This window comes from Vicia villosa, linkage group LG1, assembly GCF_029867415.1.
Source record: "Vicia villosa cultivar HV-30 ecotype Madison, WI linkage group LG1, Vvil1.0, whole genome shotgun sequence".
In the NCBI taxonomy this organism is placed as follows: domain Eukaryota; kingdom Viridiplantae; phylum Streptophyta; class Magnoliopsida; order Fabales; family Fabaceae; genus Vicia; species Vicia villosa.
This window is the reverse complement of record NC_081180.1, coordinates 51,645,513-51,662,396: the sequence shown is the minus strand read 5'-3', so window position 1 is coordinate 51,662,396 and position 16,884 is coordinate 51,645,513. Positions and strand designations below refer to the sequence as shown.

At 33.5% G+C, this 16,884-nt stretch overlaps 1 protein-coding gene across 4 annotated transcripts; it reads right to left on the bottom strand.

Moving 5' to 3' along the window:
- Positions 1–5,469: 5,469 nt before the first annotated feature.
- On the bottom strand, positions 5,470–14,892 carry LOC131637726 (oxysterol-binding protein-related protein 2A). Of its 4 annotated transcripts, none has more exons than XM_058908330.1 (11): positions 13,983–14,788; positions 12,051–12,404; positions 10,887–10,983; positions 9,390–9,829; positions 8,761–8,916; positions 8,145–8,312; positions 7,918–8,058; positions 6,886–7,113; positions 6,663–6,776; positions 6,365–6,556; positions 5,470–6,069 (listed from the first exon to the last, which is right to left on the bottom strand). In XM_058908330.1, exons 1-10 carry the CDS (start codon positions 14,409–14,411, stop codon positions 6,386–6,388), a joined length of 2,298 nt encoding a protein of 765 aa, XP_058764313.1. In that variant the 5' UTR covers positions 14,412–14,788; the 3' UTR covers positions 5,470–6,069; positions 6,365–6,385. The 4 variants fall into 4 exon arrangements, 3 of the variants coding, with proteins under 3 accessions (XP_058764313.1, XP_058764314.1, XP_058764316.1); XM_058908331.1 differs by lacking the exon at positions 13,983–14,788 and adding an exon at positions 12,671–13,886; XM_058908333.1 differs by lacking the exons at positions 12,051–12,404; positions 13,983–14,788 and adding an exon at positions 11,690–11,948.
- Positions 14,893–16,884: the final 1,992 nt, after the last annotated feature.

Here is a 16,884-nt window from a genome sequence, read left to right as displayed (position 1 = left end):
GTCACACTTCCTCCCTCACCATTAATACGGCAGGTCTGGTTCAGGGTATCTTGAATGGTGATAACATTGATGTGTCTCGAATCGTGGCAAATGAGCTGAAAAGAGTCGCCCTGAATGGGACTCTTCATGGTGATGGGGTCAAATGTAGGTTGATTTTTCCTGGATTAATTATGGGTTTATGCAGGAAGGCTGGTGTCCGGTTTCCATCTGGGGGTATGATTCCCATGGATGGTGTTATCGATGATGTGTTTGCTAACAGGTACTGTTTTCCTGGAGGTCGTCCTTTTGGTGCTGCTGCTAATGCACTTGACCTTCCCGATGCTGCTCAAGCTGTTCCGGTTGCTGCTGCACCGCCTGCTGGTCCTCAGTATGGTGAGGCAAGTGATTGGAACTATCAGATGCATATGGCGCATCAGAGAGCGTTTATGTTTTTGCAGGATTCTATCCGGCAGCTTTCTCTGCAGCAGCCTGTTGGTTCTAGGGATGATTTATCTGCTTATGCTTCATGGCCTGAGGGCAGGCCAGATCCTGAGGAGGGGATGGATGATGTTGAGGAGACTTCTGATGAGGAGTAGATTTTTTTTTTCTCGCTTTCTTGTTTTTATGTTTTATTGTTTTTAGTTTTATGTTAGAACTTGTTAGTTATTTGTTTTTTTTATTTTGTTCCATCCTTTGGATGAGGTACTTTGAAAGGCTAAGTTTAAGCCTTTGGATAGTTAACACCGGTTTGGTGTGGTTTCTTTTTATATATATGAGTTCAGTTTACTTTATTTATCGCATTTATTTTTTTTTAGTATTTATATTTAAGATATAATTAATTTTGATAAGTTATCCTGATGATTAATTAGTTGGAACATGAATGTTTGTGTCACGATGAATTTGGGTGATGCAACGCAATTTGAGTGGTGATGATATAAGTTGAAAACTGTACATGTAAGGTACATCCTTTATCGTTTTGTTTATCAAGTACCGTTGATTCTGATGCTTTTAATTGTACAAATTAGTTGTCATTAATTTCTGTTGATAAAATTAGTTCAATTGTGAATCATTTTAGCCTAGCTGTAGTTGTGAGGAGACTTTCCACTGTGTAGATATATAATAATTGTGCTTAATACCAGCAATGTGCGTTTTAACTCGTTTTTATTATGATTAATCTTGCATTTACTATTAAATTGTGTTAAGCATGAAAGTGATCAAGGCGTTTTGTTCTACACTATGAGAAAAACTTCCAATCCAAATGTAACCTACCCGGTGAGTGTGTGAGTATTTGATAACCACTTTGAGCCGTTTTAGCCAAGATTCAATCGGTATCAATTCCTTGTCTATATTTGCCGATTTTTGATATGAATCTTGATGATTTTCTTTCAACCTTGAAGAGTACCATTAAATGTGGTTAGGAATGATTCCTTTTCGCCTTAGAATAGAGAGCATACGTGATTATGCGGTGGTAATATTCAAGTTGGGGAGAATAAAATTTTTTTTGGTTGTATTGGTGATGTGAAGAAAATAAGTGATTGCTCAAGAGAAAAAGAGAAAGAAAAAGAAATAGAAAAAAAAAAGAAAAAAAAAGATTTGTATATAGCTAGTTTCCTTATAATTACAAAGGTGAACTCTTGAGCAATAAAGTTGTGTGATCTGTTGATAAGGAGGTGTGGATGTAAGTGTATTTGAATGCTCTCTTAGGTATTGACCCTTTCGATTCAATGGCCGTGAGATATGACACTTCGTTGTTAACCAAGCCAAGCTACAACCCGAAAGTCCTTAGTGATTCATGCTTATATACTTTTTATTTATTCTGTGCTTAGATGAGTTCATAATTAATTCGGTATGTTTGCGTCATTGTCTGGTGAGTGTTAGGATCCTCCATTTTTGTTCTCTCAAGAGGGAAGTGCGTAGGTGTGATTCATTTTTGAACTTCTTTTGCTTGTGGAATTTTTGACATAAAATTTGTATATAGGATTAGCATTGTTATCATGGTACTTCGATGGAAACTGGTAAGGATTGATCTTTCTGTACTGTTGGAATTTGAACCACTCAATTGTTCTTGTTTCTGCCTGGTTGTTTCATTTGTGAAATTTTGTGTTCTTGGTAATTTATCATTGTTTTGTTTGAGGAAAAACAAGAGTTTAAGTTGGGGAGAGTTGTTAGGTGCCAAAAAGTGTTCATATTTAGTTTAATTAATGGCACCTTTCGACCGTTTTTTATCGAATATTCGTACAATTCCCTGAAGTTTTAGATAATTATTTATAGTTTATAATTTTAAGCTTTCTTTTAATGATAATTTGTGTTTTAGTTGTGATCTTGTAGGTTTTAGCCATTTCTGGGAAGTTTGGAGCTTGTTTTGGCCTTAATTGGAGAATGCTGGGCAGAAGTGTGCGCGCGTCGCGCGGAGATATGGGCGCGTCACGCCCTGGGCAAGATATTTTGGAGCTTCAAGCCAGAGAGTTGTGCGCGTCGCACGCATGGGCGGTTTATATTTCTTAAGTGTAATGGCGCGAAGCGCGCTGGAGGGCGCGACGCGCCCTGGACAGAAAACTGTTTTTCTATTTAAGGAGTAATTGTTTCATTTGAGCTTCTTCTTGATTTTTGAGAGAGCTCATAAACCCTAAACACTGTAGCAAACTAAGAGTTGAAGATTAGAAGCCTTGATCGTCGATTAATCGCCTTTGATGCTTGTTGATCTTCATCCTTTACTTCTTGAGCAAGCTACGATTCTCATGGATAGCTAAATCTCTTTTGTATCAAGATAAGATGTAATCTTCCTAGCTTTTTGTATGTTTTCTTGTGATTATATTATGTATGAACATGTGATGATCAATATAGATGGTTTAGTTTGTTAAGTAAAGATTTTCTTTGGTATAAGTGTTTGAGACATCAATATTTGTATCTAGATCTAACTTTATCATCTATCAAACTATAAATTGCAGACATGGATTTAGCGTTTGATGTTTACTTAGTATCGGTTTTAAAACGTTATTTGTATTGTTTAAAGGATGGAGAAATCGTCGGTTAAACAATACGGTAAATCTAACTATATCATTGCGGACACGGATGATATAGGCGTCGATACGTAATTATGTTGATCGTTACCAAGTTCATATACGTATATTTATAAGGAGACATACAAATTTAGGTCGATGAAATCGAATCTTGATACATTTTCTTTAACTTAGAACTTTCATTACTTTACTCTTTGCTACTAAAAGTGTTGAATGATCTTTTGCAAACCCAAACTTAAAGTAACATTAACTCACGAAAAAATAGGCTATAGAACGGCGGTGATATCGCAATAATCCCTGTGGATACGATATAAACGAAAAGTACACCACAATACTCTTTCAACAGGCATCGGCTCGACGCGAGCGTGCTGCATAGTTAGTAGAGACATAGAGACGGGGTCGAGTACGAGTACCCGTCCAAATGGATGAGACGCCTACAGGTTCCTCATCTAGATCGAGGAGTAGGCTGGCTCGGGCGTCATCTTCCCATAAGGTTGAGGAGGATGTGGTGGAGGAACACCAGGAGGAGGTGGAGGCGCCTGAGGAGAAGGGTGCACGCGGGGAGGAGGCTGAGGACAATGAGGATGAGGGCTACTCGGGAGGGCCTTCGGACACATCTATGTTGATATAGTAGGCAGAGGAGGTCGCTGGGTGTTCGCATTAGACATACTCAGTAGCAGTTACCTATTTATGTTTGGTTAAATTACTCCTAAGGTCCTTTAAGTTATTTAATTGTAACAGTTTGGTCCTTCATGTTATTTTCGCTACAACTAGGTCCTTTATGTTATCAAATGTGTGTACCATTATACTTTTTTAGCCGAGAAAATGTGATAATTGTGGATGCAATTATTTTGAGGGATGTAAAAATAATGAATGCTACCGAAAACACAACAATCAACATTTCTAAATGATTAAAATGAGAGAAAAAGGAGGCAGTTATCACTCAAAAGGACCAAGTTGTTACAAAAAGAACTTGAATGACCAAATTGTTACAATTAAATAACTTAAAGGACCTTGTGAGTAATTTAACCTTTATGTTTTATCCATGACTTTTTTGTATTCGTGTTATAATATTTTAAGACTGGGCACTTACCCGTACAACTATTTTCGTATTTATAATATTGGTATTTTATTCTAATTTACGTGTGATATTTTGTCGATTCTGTTATATTTTGTCGATTAATGTAAAATATGGGATTAATCATTGTTTTGAAAAGAAACAGAAAAACTCAGAGCATATTTAGGAGATGCATCTCCGAAACTGATCCATAGGTGATTTCGGAGATGCATCTCCGAAATTATTGAAAATGTGAAAATTGGAGCCTTCGGAGATGCATCTCCGAAATTTAGGGGTGTTTTAGGGTTTACAGCAGGGGTCTTCACTTCATGGGGGTGTACAAAGTCATAATCTTTCATTTAATGGAGTAACATTGTATTCCATCAGTTCAGGAAAAATGATTTATTATAGTAAATCCAAAAATTCGGTTTTTGAGGGTTTTGAAGCGAAAGGCTTTTAAGTGTTGCGTTTATATCTTGAAATGTGTTTGATATTTTTAAAATGTTTAAAAAATAATATAATTTTATATGCTAATATTACTATTTTTTTAAAATATCAAACACTTTAAGATATTAACGCAATCCTCCAAAATATTTTCCTCCAAAAACTAACACTCAAACGGACCCTTAGTTATTCTCTTAATTTCTAACAATATTTTGCTAGCTTTCACGGTTAATAATATGTTTCATCCGTTGAAACACTTGTTAGATAAATTGTTCTTATATATATTTTGTTGTCATCACAATCAAAACTAAAGATTATTGTTCTTCAAACCAACTTGATTTCAGTATAATTGAGAAGAAAAATGAGATTTTGATGTAAGCAAAGAGAAAGAAAGGGCGAAGAACTGAGATACTCGTGTTGTATAAGTCTATGGTGTTAAAGATATGAACCACTTTTTTCTGGGTTGAGAAATATGAAGATGAGAATTTTATAGATAGAAAATTGTTCCAGATTTAAACCTCTATTTTCAGATTTTTAATAAAAATTAATTAGAAAAACAACTCAATTTGGATATTCACCTATAAACAATCTACGTTCAATTCCCCGAGTAATATTTTCACTGCATGTCTGCATCCCTTCAAAATATATATGTAGTTTTCACTTACAACCTCTTTAACTAGCTTATTCTTTGGCTACACAATATCACCATGGTATCACCGTAGTATATATGTACTTCTACAGCCTCTTTAACTAGCTTATTCTCTTACAACCTCTACAAGAAATATATGTACTTTTTTAGGCAGCACAATATCACCATAGTACATATTCTTTTACGACAACCTATGATGGCTTACTCACAGTCGAGTATTCTTTTCTTTTTCTGAATACACGTGAAAGATTAACTTAGCAGTAAACTTAAAATCAAAAGACTAAAATTCTCGTCATTTATTGATTAGAAAATGCAAAATATGAAATAAATCGATATATATAAACTTTCGGCCATGTCAGTAGTAGTTATATCAGAATTAAAGGGAAGTGAATCTTACATAAACTAATACCCGAATAATTACATACTAACAAAATTTATAAAAAAAAAAACAAGAATAAGATTGTGACAATTGAGCACAGACAACATCCTAATCTAACAACTGCTTTTTGCTGAGCTTAATTTTTTTGCTCATATATATGCTCATCTGGGAAAGTAATAACAGCCTCGGTTCGGGATTCTCATTGAACACCGCCACAGCAAAGAGCTGTGTACAGGCAAAGCTTAGTCCATTAAGTTAAGAAAATTACAACTTCAGCAGCCATAGACAATTGATCCCATTTAATTCCACAAGCAACTTCGAGATGGTATATTGCTTGATTTACTTTTTCTACTCCCTTTACTGTTTGTGATTACACAAAGTGTTTCAACAAAATCTTTCCAACCAGAGCTGCAAGAGCCTCATTTTTAAATGTACCAAACGGCTGCTATCTCTTCCATTCAATAAAAAAAAGTATTGGCCATGCAAGAAGGTTTAAGATAAACCCTCTAGAGACTTATTGGTTTGCATTCAGAGGTTCCATCTGCAATAGTATTAGTATATGTCACTGTCTAGTATATACTAACATTTGTCTAAATAAAATAAAACGCTTCAAGATATGATATTATGGTTTCAACAAACTCAATGTGATACCAAACATGCACTCACAGTGGAAAGTGGCATGACATAGTGATTTTGTCTTACACGCCATAATTTCAAACACATTTAAATAAGTTAAGGGTGTGTCTTCAGTGTGTCGTATATTCAATTGCATAGGGAAAAGTAAACATTTTTAAGGTTAGTGAAGTATCCATCATGTATGTACTACATTTCTTTACCTGAACAAAAATCAAGATGCATCATAAGGTTTCAACGATGCTTTCTTGAAATTCACCAAATATGTTTGGGCATCCATCCCATGTTCCTACATCTCTAGCTTCCCAATACCCGCCGGTATATAGAAATGTTCCATTTTCACCTTCTTTGCGAAACCACCTTGGCTCCCAACCATTCTCTTGCATTTTCCTTGACTGTATACAAAGCAAATCCATCCAAATAAAGGTTCAAGAAATAAAAAGTAATAAAAAAGGGCATAAAAAGTAATAAACAAGAAAAAAAAATCATAAATTAACATACCATTCTTTGCCTCTTTTCCAACCTTTGTTTCTCCATATTAGCCTTCTCATATTCCCCATTCTCTAAGTGCCGCTGATCAGGTCTCAGCCTGGAATCCGTTGGTGGAAGCTTCTCCTTTAATCAGTGATCAAATACATTAGAAAAGGCTATAACGAAGGATTAGAGATGCATAAGAAGCAAAATGAAAACCCACATTGAATAACTATTCAATACCTCATTATACCTTTAGTCCTGGTGTAAGCTCATTCAGTGTTATGGCAAATGATGTCAAATTGTAACGAGTGAGATTTGGTGGTGGCTTAGTCCTTCTCCACAACAATGATCCACTGGACGAAGTATAATCTTTAGGCTTGACATTCACATCACCGTCAAAATAATAAATGCTGTCATCCCACTTGCCAAATATTGTGGCTGCTTTTTTACCCGTTGTATCTTCAACAAATCCATTTACCTGATTAGAAGAAAGGGCATACCAGATAAGATCCTTCAGAAATTTGAAATGTAGCCACATGCCATTGCCAACAGAATATCCAAAACAAAATAAATACTAGAAAATTACACATGTGTATTCTGTAAGACGTTTAAAATCTTTCTTGAGAAATAAATACACATTGCACTATTATTTGAATACACTCAAAGTTTTTATGCTCATTTTTTCTTGTTTTTTAGCTCTTTATCAATAACAGATAATATTCTCTATTATCAATTATACAACAATAAAACTATAAAAGGTTATATTAAAGATTCTGCTTCAAAATCGATAACATGGGTATTTGAAATTTCAATTTAACTTCCAAAGTTTTCAATTAAAAAAGTAAGTGTTCAAAATTAGTTATGAATCAAATTTAAAATTGTTATAAGAGAGAAAAAATATAAGAGAAATCTTTGATATTATAGTAAAAGTTTGGTACCGATAAAATTACTCAGAATTTTAAATCACTTTAAAAAATTAATTAAATATAGAAAATGATGTGAGGTCAAATAAATGGATGTCCGTACTATATTCAACAGAACAATAGAAGGTTGAAGTGTTCACTACCATTAAATGACTCACTAGAAAAAAATTACAAAGAATATAGAATAATTCATATTTATATAATAATGTATCTCAGAAAAGAAAAGTAAAAGTGTAACTTTTAACAAATTAAACAAAAAGATTGAACTAAGTGACAAACTGGGTCAGTAATAAACAAATGGTTTAGAAACCAAAGATCAGACTGTAATGTTGTCATAAAGTAATGGTAGAACTTCTTACCTGGCGAGGATTTCGGTCAAGAATGGTTTGCTCTTTGAACTTGAGCCTGCATGAATATTGGCGATTACCACGGATTTCCATATTCCCATGATGACCACAGTATAATTTGCCAAGGATAAGATTATAAATTGTAGTAGTAACCTATAAGAGAAACAACAGCTATTATTTTAGCAATAGTTTAAGGTATAATATTCCAAACCCAAATAAAGTCATTTGACGATTTATACCTTGCTCCACTGAAATATTTCACCATCATCAAATTCAAGTGTCAGAACTCCAACAGGATCAAGTTGAATTGACCTTCCCCAAAACTTTGAATGAATGTTACTGTCTGCCCAAAACCTCCATCCTCTACCTTCACAATGGCAGGCAACCACAGTTGGATGGTGACTAACCTGTTTCACACAAATTAACAAGTTTATATTAAAAAAAGAAAAACTTCACTAAAGCTTGTAACTTGTTAGAAATGTCCTATGAAAGAAAATCTGTTGAAAACTTCACTAATAGATTTATTTTACCCGCCCAAGTCTAACCTATTAAATTTAAAAGACTTTTAGAAAAGTTTAAATTTAGACCGAGCCACGCTGAGCCATATGTTTCTGTGTAGCTGTCGCCAGTCTAATTTATATTCACCTCTTACTCCTGCCAAATGAGATCTGGAGAAGTAGATATATATGGTCTTACCGTTGTGATAATACTCCCCATCCAGATTTCGTCATAGATATACAATTACAAACCAAAAATAGATAATAATCTACTAATATGAAACCACTTTTATCCAAAGTTAAAAACACTATTGGCATATCTCAGCCAAATCTCTTCATTAAATCATAAGGAACTAACCTTCTCAGAAAAGAACCGAACTCCTTTGTCAGGAAAATCGGCTTCGTAAGTTTCCCCTAACAAGGGATTAAAAGGCTTACAAAGCCGACCTTCAGACGATGCATATCCAGAAACAGCAAAGGCGGCAACATTCAGTGCCCGGAGGAGGCTGTTTCCCTGAAAATACAATTCAAAGGGTTGAAGTGTCACACTCAATAGCATTAAATGATGCCATCTTTTATCTAAATTATGGGAAACTTAAAAAGTTATTAAATGATTCCAAATCGTTAATACAAACTCCCATAAACAAAACTCTATGCATTCATATTAATTGAACAAAGAGAAGTCACAAGCAAATACAAGCAGGAACCAAATGACATGCTTGACTACAATAATCATTCTTCCGTTAAAACTGAATTACAAATACAGTAGTTGCATTTGACGTATTAAACTCAGACACGTAACATCATAAACAAACTCCAAGATAATCAGGTATAAGTTTACCAATATTGCCAATCAAATGACAAAAATTCTTTGTTAGTTAATGGAGAATATATACATTAAATTCTGCACAATTAAGTACCAAAACTTGTTTTGCTTGCATTGCAAGAGAAGTTAATGAAAGAATACAGTAATATAGTATATATTACCGATTTTCCATGCTCATAAGCTCTATCCAGAAGATAAGAATACTCCAAATCCTCGAAACATTTCTGAAGGGATGAGATTGGTTCATTAAAGTATACAGGAAGACAAACGCGTGTGAGATCTTTGCCCACATTGTCTTTGATCATTGACCAAAGACTAACGCCCTTCTCCTTCTCAACAGGATCCGGAAGCTTTTTTCGCCTTGCAATTTGAGGATACCCATAATCATATGTCATTGTTTCAACATGGCTGTTTTCCACATCAAGGCATTGTCTATTAGCTTCCCCGGACATGTTCACTTGATCCAACGTATTTGACCCACACCTAAAACCAGGTTCTGTAAAATAGTCTCTACTATCATAATATGATATTTCATCTTCTTCAGACACTTCTTCTACCTCTTGTTTCTCGATATCATCAGATGATTCCGTTGTACTGCATTCTGAAAGCCAAAAGCATTTGTGAAAAATAAATACTAGATATTGAAAGAATGGGATCATATAATAACAGTTTGCGGACTGTAAATAAATTTACTAAAAGATACATACAGCATCCAAAGAAGAGATACACTTATTTGCATACAAGTAAACTATAACTTTACAGAAGAAACCAAAATTCATAGCCCATCAATTGGATTTCTGAAATACATGAATTATAGGTATCTACCTTAAGTTTCCATTAACAACAATGAAGCATTATCTCACTAAGTGGGATTGGTTACATGTATCGAAAAACGCCACTATATTCTAATTTAAATTATATCTCTAGCCAAACCATTAACATTTGAGTCTTTCCTGATATTTCTACTATAATTAATATAATAATAACAAAATAAACTGCTCAGAGATTAGAGACAACAACAGCAAGAAGATTATGCTTTGAATCAAAGTAAAAGGTAGATTTCAAATTATAGACAAAATATGGATCTCTAAAAAATAGTCTAAATTCTTAGCATTTTTAATAAGTTTTAATAAAATATCTTATCTCTTTCTCAGTTTTTGTAGTAAAAAATTATTTATTTTACTTAAACTTATAAAGGTATATGTTTTGAAAGTCTGTTTTAGAAAGCCTCTTCATATGCATTCACAGTGTAACCCTCAGATCTTAAATATTATTTGACTTTTATTTCAACTACATCTAAAATAACACATGTAAGTGGTTGTAATGCATTGATCGTGTAAAATTTTTACACTTACAGCACATAAAAATTAAACTCTTAAACTATAGTACAATCTAACAAATTATAGAAACTTTCAAAAATTCAAAACGGGCTAGAGAACAATATGATGTTAGCAATATTCTTCATGTTGATATAAGACAGAACAATAGGCCCCTATGATCACTATCAAGAACCCAAAGATTCCTAATAGACGTATATGCTTATCACATCAAAAGAGAAAATAAACGTCACAACATATAGTAGATAATAAATGTCACAACATAGAGAATTCATTAAAAAAATATTAAACGGCAAGCATAAGTAATATATAAGACGGTACCACTATATTTTCCACGCCCTAGATTTGAAAATCCATTCTTTGTTAGTTGGTATTCACTGTCATGCAAGGCAGAGCCCTCAGGTTCAATGTTAGCTGCCTGTTCATGATCATTAACAAAAGATTTGTTTAGTAAGTCACATATAAAGAACAAGAGCTTCCACGCCTAGAAAACTAAACACATGCAAACACGAAGAAAGCATCAAACTGGATTAGATAGAAGAATTCATATATAAAGCAAGAAGGATAAATATTTCGGTTGGTGCTACGAAGTGGTGATTTTTTATATTTTTGAGTATCATGAGTTACAACATTCTTTGAGGGGTAGACTAAAGAGGGCCTGAAAACAAATAAGAAAACAAATAAGACTACCATCAAAGTTGCAAGTTAATGACAAGACATCTGGAAAAAAACAACATATCAGCCAAAAGTCATGACCAAAAGAACCAAACACATCATGTGATATTTGACCCAATTCATGTTCTATCAAACAACAATAGAACCTCATGTTCTATCAAACAACGAGATAACACTAAGTTTTGCATCAAATTTATTTTAAAAATATTTTAGTAAAAACATCTAAACATATACATTATTTCATTTCACATACGGTTATACTAGTTAAAGCAAAGACATCAATTTAAAAGTTGAAACTTCATCCCCAAAAAAATATTTTTATAGAAGTTTTGGAATTTCATAGAATCATGACTAGTAACCTCATTACATAGCATGAAAACAAAATACCATAGAACTTTGATTAGTAAAAATACATTTGGGGAGGTAAAAAAGTTGGAAAAATGATAAACCATTTTTAAAACAATGAAAGCTCAAGCATTAGGGAAAAGAATATCTCATGACTTCCAAAATAATGACATATAGCTTAGGTCTGACAAGAAATGTTGGGATATTATTCTTGTAATAATTCAGTGAATGATTTTGTCAAGTTGGTTCAGTGCTGAATTATTGATACGCCCAAATGAAAAAAAAAAATACATAAAACAATTCGTTTGGACCCATTTTACAGTTCATCATTCATAGAATCCACATGTTTCATTCTAGAAAATTTGAAATGAGAAAATTATTGTATGAGTAAACTAAAAAGCTAGTATTTTAAGATTTTATGCGAAGCAAACAAAGAAGTTGTCAGATAATGAAAACAAAAATTACCTCCAACTGCCTAATCGTATCAAACAAACTTGATCGTTCTTGACAAAGAATTTTAAGCTGCTCTTGTAATTCTGAAAACTCTGCAAGCATAATTTGTTCACACTCCTTGACAAGATTCTCACCGCTACCCTCTTCAATCAAGCGCTTCTTAAGCCTTTCGGTAGATACAGATATATGATAAGGTGCAAGGAATAGATGATGACCGCTTAGAGGGTACAAACTACGAGTTGACACCAAAGCTTGTATCCATGCCACGCGGTCTTTCCTTGAATCAGTTCTCAAATGGAGTGTCTTAGTTGCTGTAAATATGTAAAACTTTCGGTCGTCTGATTTGCTCTCTCTAAACGACGAGATCTGTAAAACAGTATATTCAACCAAGAATTAAGCATCACCCTCTTTATCCTTTTTAATTATTTATTACAAAATAAAAAGAAAAGCAAGGTATCTACTAGAATATGATTTACCAACAAGAAAAAGTTTGTTTTTTTATAGAGTAAATTAATGAAACAATGCAGCAACTATAAACTAGTAATAGAAGAAGAAGTAGAATATTAAAAGCGGCCACCTTGTTAAGAAAAACAAGGTTATCTATCAAAGAAAGAGTTTGAAAATGAAATTACCTTAACACCCGGACATCATGAAATGACGCTAACACTGCTTGACTAGAATCATTCGAGTTTGAATCGAGTTTAGAATGTAATGATGTGAAAATATAATCAATAAATAAAACTTACTGTCTTCATCTTGTTTATGTTTTTCCCCTTTTATCCGAGAGGATAAGAATGGGCATAGAATTTTGACCTTTAAGAGTTATAAGAGCACCCATTTAAATTATAAATATTTTAAAAGGAAACAAAATATTGACCTGGATTATATACCCCACCACCAAGGTGGAAAGTCCCACATATATATATTTCTGTTGACAAAGACAAAATAGAAGAGGGGCCTTTACAATATACTCCCATGCTTTCACTTTTCCATCTAATCTCTAATCTTAATATTTTTTTTAATTAAAAAAAATTAACATTTTACAACGCCTGGGAAAAAATACACAAGAAAAACTAAGGTTGGACTTTTTTTAGGCTTAAAATGGCAAGAGATAAGGTAGGATTTGCAGAAAAAATGGTGTGTGGATAAAAAAGTAAGAGGGAGAAAGAAGAAACAAAGAAAGAAAAGGCAATTTCAGAAGCAATGTCGATGAAGGAAAGGTAGAGAGAGTTGACGTGACCGCAAGTAAATGCCATAAGGATAGGGCTATTCACACTCTTAAATCACAATTTTGTAGGCTATCCCTACCCTTCACAGCCACCTGTTGATGTGACCCACTCAGCATTAACAACCAGTTAAAACTGTAACTCTTGAACTAAACTTTCAATTTTGAATTCTAAATCGCCATATAATACATTAGAAACCATTAGAACCCATTGGATTTTAACATTATTGCTCGGACATCAAAGACCCTTTCTTACCATTTTTTTTTCACTCATAATTTTACACTGCCAGAGGAACAATCTCCATCTGAAATCTGAATCATGGTTCTATTAATTTCATGGCCTGAAATCAATGAAATCTTTTCCACCATAATAAAAAAAATAAGTTTATACTCTTTTTTTTCACAATAATTTAAAATTTGTTTTTCCTCTACAGAAAAGAAGCAATGAGGTAGCGCCAAAATGTTGAACATGACACTGCTAAAGCAAGACCGCGTCATGTCCTGACCCACACTATAACGGGTGATTCAGATCACATAATCACAATAACAAATCTCATCAAACTTTCATTAATTTCAATTATCATAAATTATAAACAAATTAACCAATAATTATTTACCGAATCCAAAAACAAAATTAACAATGATAATAATAAGATTAATAAATAATGAAAATTAAAGAAGTGTTTACTGTTTACGTTGTTGGTGAATAGTGATTATACCTTCAAATGAACCACTGTAGGAGGAGAAGACGAAGACGAAGAAGGTTTATGATTCTTCCGGCGAACGGAGTTTCCGGCGTCTCTATCCATTCTCGCGAGACGACTAGCGGTGACATCTCCAATTAAGCGAACATCATCGATTGGAGAGAACAGATTGAGATTCTCCGGCGACCGGATCTTAGCGTAAGAAAGCACGCCATTGCGGAGGAGAAACCACCGGGATCTCCATCCCTTACCGTAATTAGTCCACTTATAGAGAACTCCGGCAACCGTCGCCTCTGATCCACGGCGACAAATGCGGTCAGATCCGCACGCCGGTAAACTCCTCGTCCTCGAAAGCGACGCCGCGTCTGGCTCCGGAGAATCACTTCCGATCCCGGGACTCTCCAATGAGATGCAGCACAACGGGTGCATTTCCTTCACGCGCATTTTTGGTTTTTTTTCCACTAAAAATTGATTTTCTTTCTACTTTTTTTTACCAGTTCTTCTTCATTAGCATCAACACAAGTGCATTGAAAATAGCACGATGCGAATAAATTAGGGTTCAAGAGAGAAAAAAAGTGTAGTGAAGTTTGGGGTAAGGAGAAAGCTCTGAAACTGAGAAACAAGTAGATCGAAGAAGAAAGATTATTAATGAGAGGAGTTGATTAAATATATGTGAAAAAATGAAAATGAGTTTATTGAAAGAATAAAAATGAAAAGGGATTTATTTTTTAATAGAATAAAAAATAGAAGCTTTGCTTGTGAATGAAAATTTGTTTGGGAGAGTGGGAGACATTATGGAGATTGATATATAGAGAGAGGTATGAAGTAGAACAAATGGTAATGAAGGTAGGTGGTAATAAAGGAATGGGTAGAATAGTAATTAACTTAGATTTAAGTATAGTTTTTTCAAGGTTGAAACTTGAAGCATGATGGAACTGCGTAGCTTTCTATTTGAGTTGAGGTTTCTTAATACTTGTTCTTGATACTTGCTTCTTCCTCTTTCTTTTTTTTTTTCTTTGTTTGAGTTATTCCCAAATTCTTTTCTTTTTGATTTCAACTTCTTTTTTTTATTTTATTTTGTTGTCAAACTATGAGATATCAAAAGACGAAGTTTATTTTAATCTTTTAAGATATTCAATTATAAATAAAAAAACCACAATGGAGGTTAAGGTGAATTGTAAAAGAGGATACAACAACAATAATGTTTTTTTTACAAAAGAGGACAAAGTCCAAAGAAAAAAAAAACCTATGAAATTAAAAGAATGTGATTGATTACAAAAGAGGACAAAGTCCAATGAATTTGATAATTTTTCATATTTAAAAGAATTTTATTTTTGAAGTTAGATTTGACTCAAAGATATGGTTGATTTGAATTAATAATTCAATTTGAAATGTGGAGTTTGGAGTTATATTAGTGATTTGAATCACAAACTCCTTTGTTGTGAATCACAAAGACTCGAATCATGATTAAATAAATATTTGAAAATGAATTATAATTTGAATCATGTAATTGTTTGATTCGAATCACATTCAAGCCATGATCTGAATCAAACATACCTTTTCCGTATTTTTATCACATTGATTCAAGTCATTATTTCCTCTAATTCAAATCATAATTGTATGATTTGAGCCGAATCAATTATCCATTTTCTCACATATTTTGTGTCTTACCACTAGCACATATATAAATCTTTTTTGTCATTCTCTAATAATATAGTAAGATACTCTAATAGAGAAAATACATACTTTCATAAATCTAGAAAAATCTTGAGTGTTCTTCCTTTCACACATTTTCTCTCAAGTCAAGTCTCTAGAGAAACTTCATAGTGTGTTGATTAAGTTAGACTTATTTATGAGTTATGTGAGTTTCTTCATGATAGCCAAACGTATTCAATCTTGAACCAAAAAATCTCATTGTTGTGGGTTTAAACTCTAAAGATTGAGTATGAGTGGTAGATACAAGGTACTTTAGAGAATCTAATATTTTTGTAAAGTTTTTTGTGTGTACTAGATTGAAGGTCCAATATTGTTATTATGGTGCCTAGAGACTGGCTTCCAGCAAGGAAAAAGATTATTTCCTTCTCCATCGAAGACTTTGGTACTACCATGTTAAGGTAGATCTGGAACAAAGTTAGGAATGTTCAAAATCCATAAGTGGACCAAAGGATCAGACAAAGTATCTATAGAGCCAAGTGAAGATTGTTGTGGAATGGAAGCTTAGGGCGAAACTTTGGATCTACCAAGGCAATTAGCTCAAGATCAAGTGAAGATCTTATGAATTTGGTAGTTTCGAGTGTTCTGCTGCAACAGAAGGAAAATTCAAATGTATAATTGTGGTTGCCTAAGCATTAATTGGCTTGAAGTGTTTAGTGTTGGCTTGAAATGTTCCCTTTTGTTTTCTTATAAAGAAATGTGCTAATGGTTGCATATGATCCTGAGCACAGTGACGTCGAGTATTTCGAGACCTATTAAATCAGTGAGGAAAGGATATCCTCTTTTTGATAACATGTCAACCTTTCCTATTCAGGTAATGAGGGAAAAGTTATCTTTAAGGCATGCTCTACAGCATGCATATATATATATATATATATATATATATATATATATATATATATATATATATATATATATATATATATATATATATATATATATATATATATATATAGGGACAATATGACTGTAGGAATGTTCTTATCCTTCTATGGCCCTAACACATGTATTAGAGGCGGCTGAGTGACCTAAAGTTCCTTGCTTAGAAGAGTTATGTTCAAACTATATTACAATCATTACAAAAATTGGAAAGACAAGTTTGTGAGAGTTAGAAGGTGAAATGACACTTATATGATCACAACAGAGACGGATAACGCCCCTCGCTTTCCTCAATCCAAGACATATAATCTAGTGGCAATCACTA

Bases quoted from the DNA above. Each gene is read 5' to 3' on its own strand.
- LOC131637726 (XM_058908330.1), bottom strand. From the start codon at position 14,411: ATGCGCGTGAAGGAAATGCACCCGTTGTGCTGCATCTCATTGGAGAGT. The intron at 8,059-8,144 runs GTATAAATCGTC...TTTCTCTTATAG, and splicing joins AAATATTTCAGTGGAGCAAG to GTTACTACTACAATTTATAA. The intron at 7,114-7,917 runs GTAAGAAGTTCT...TCTTCTAATCAG, and splicing joins TTGACCGAAATCCTCGCCAG to GTAAATGGATTTGTTGAAGA.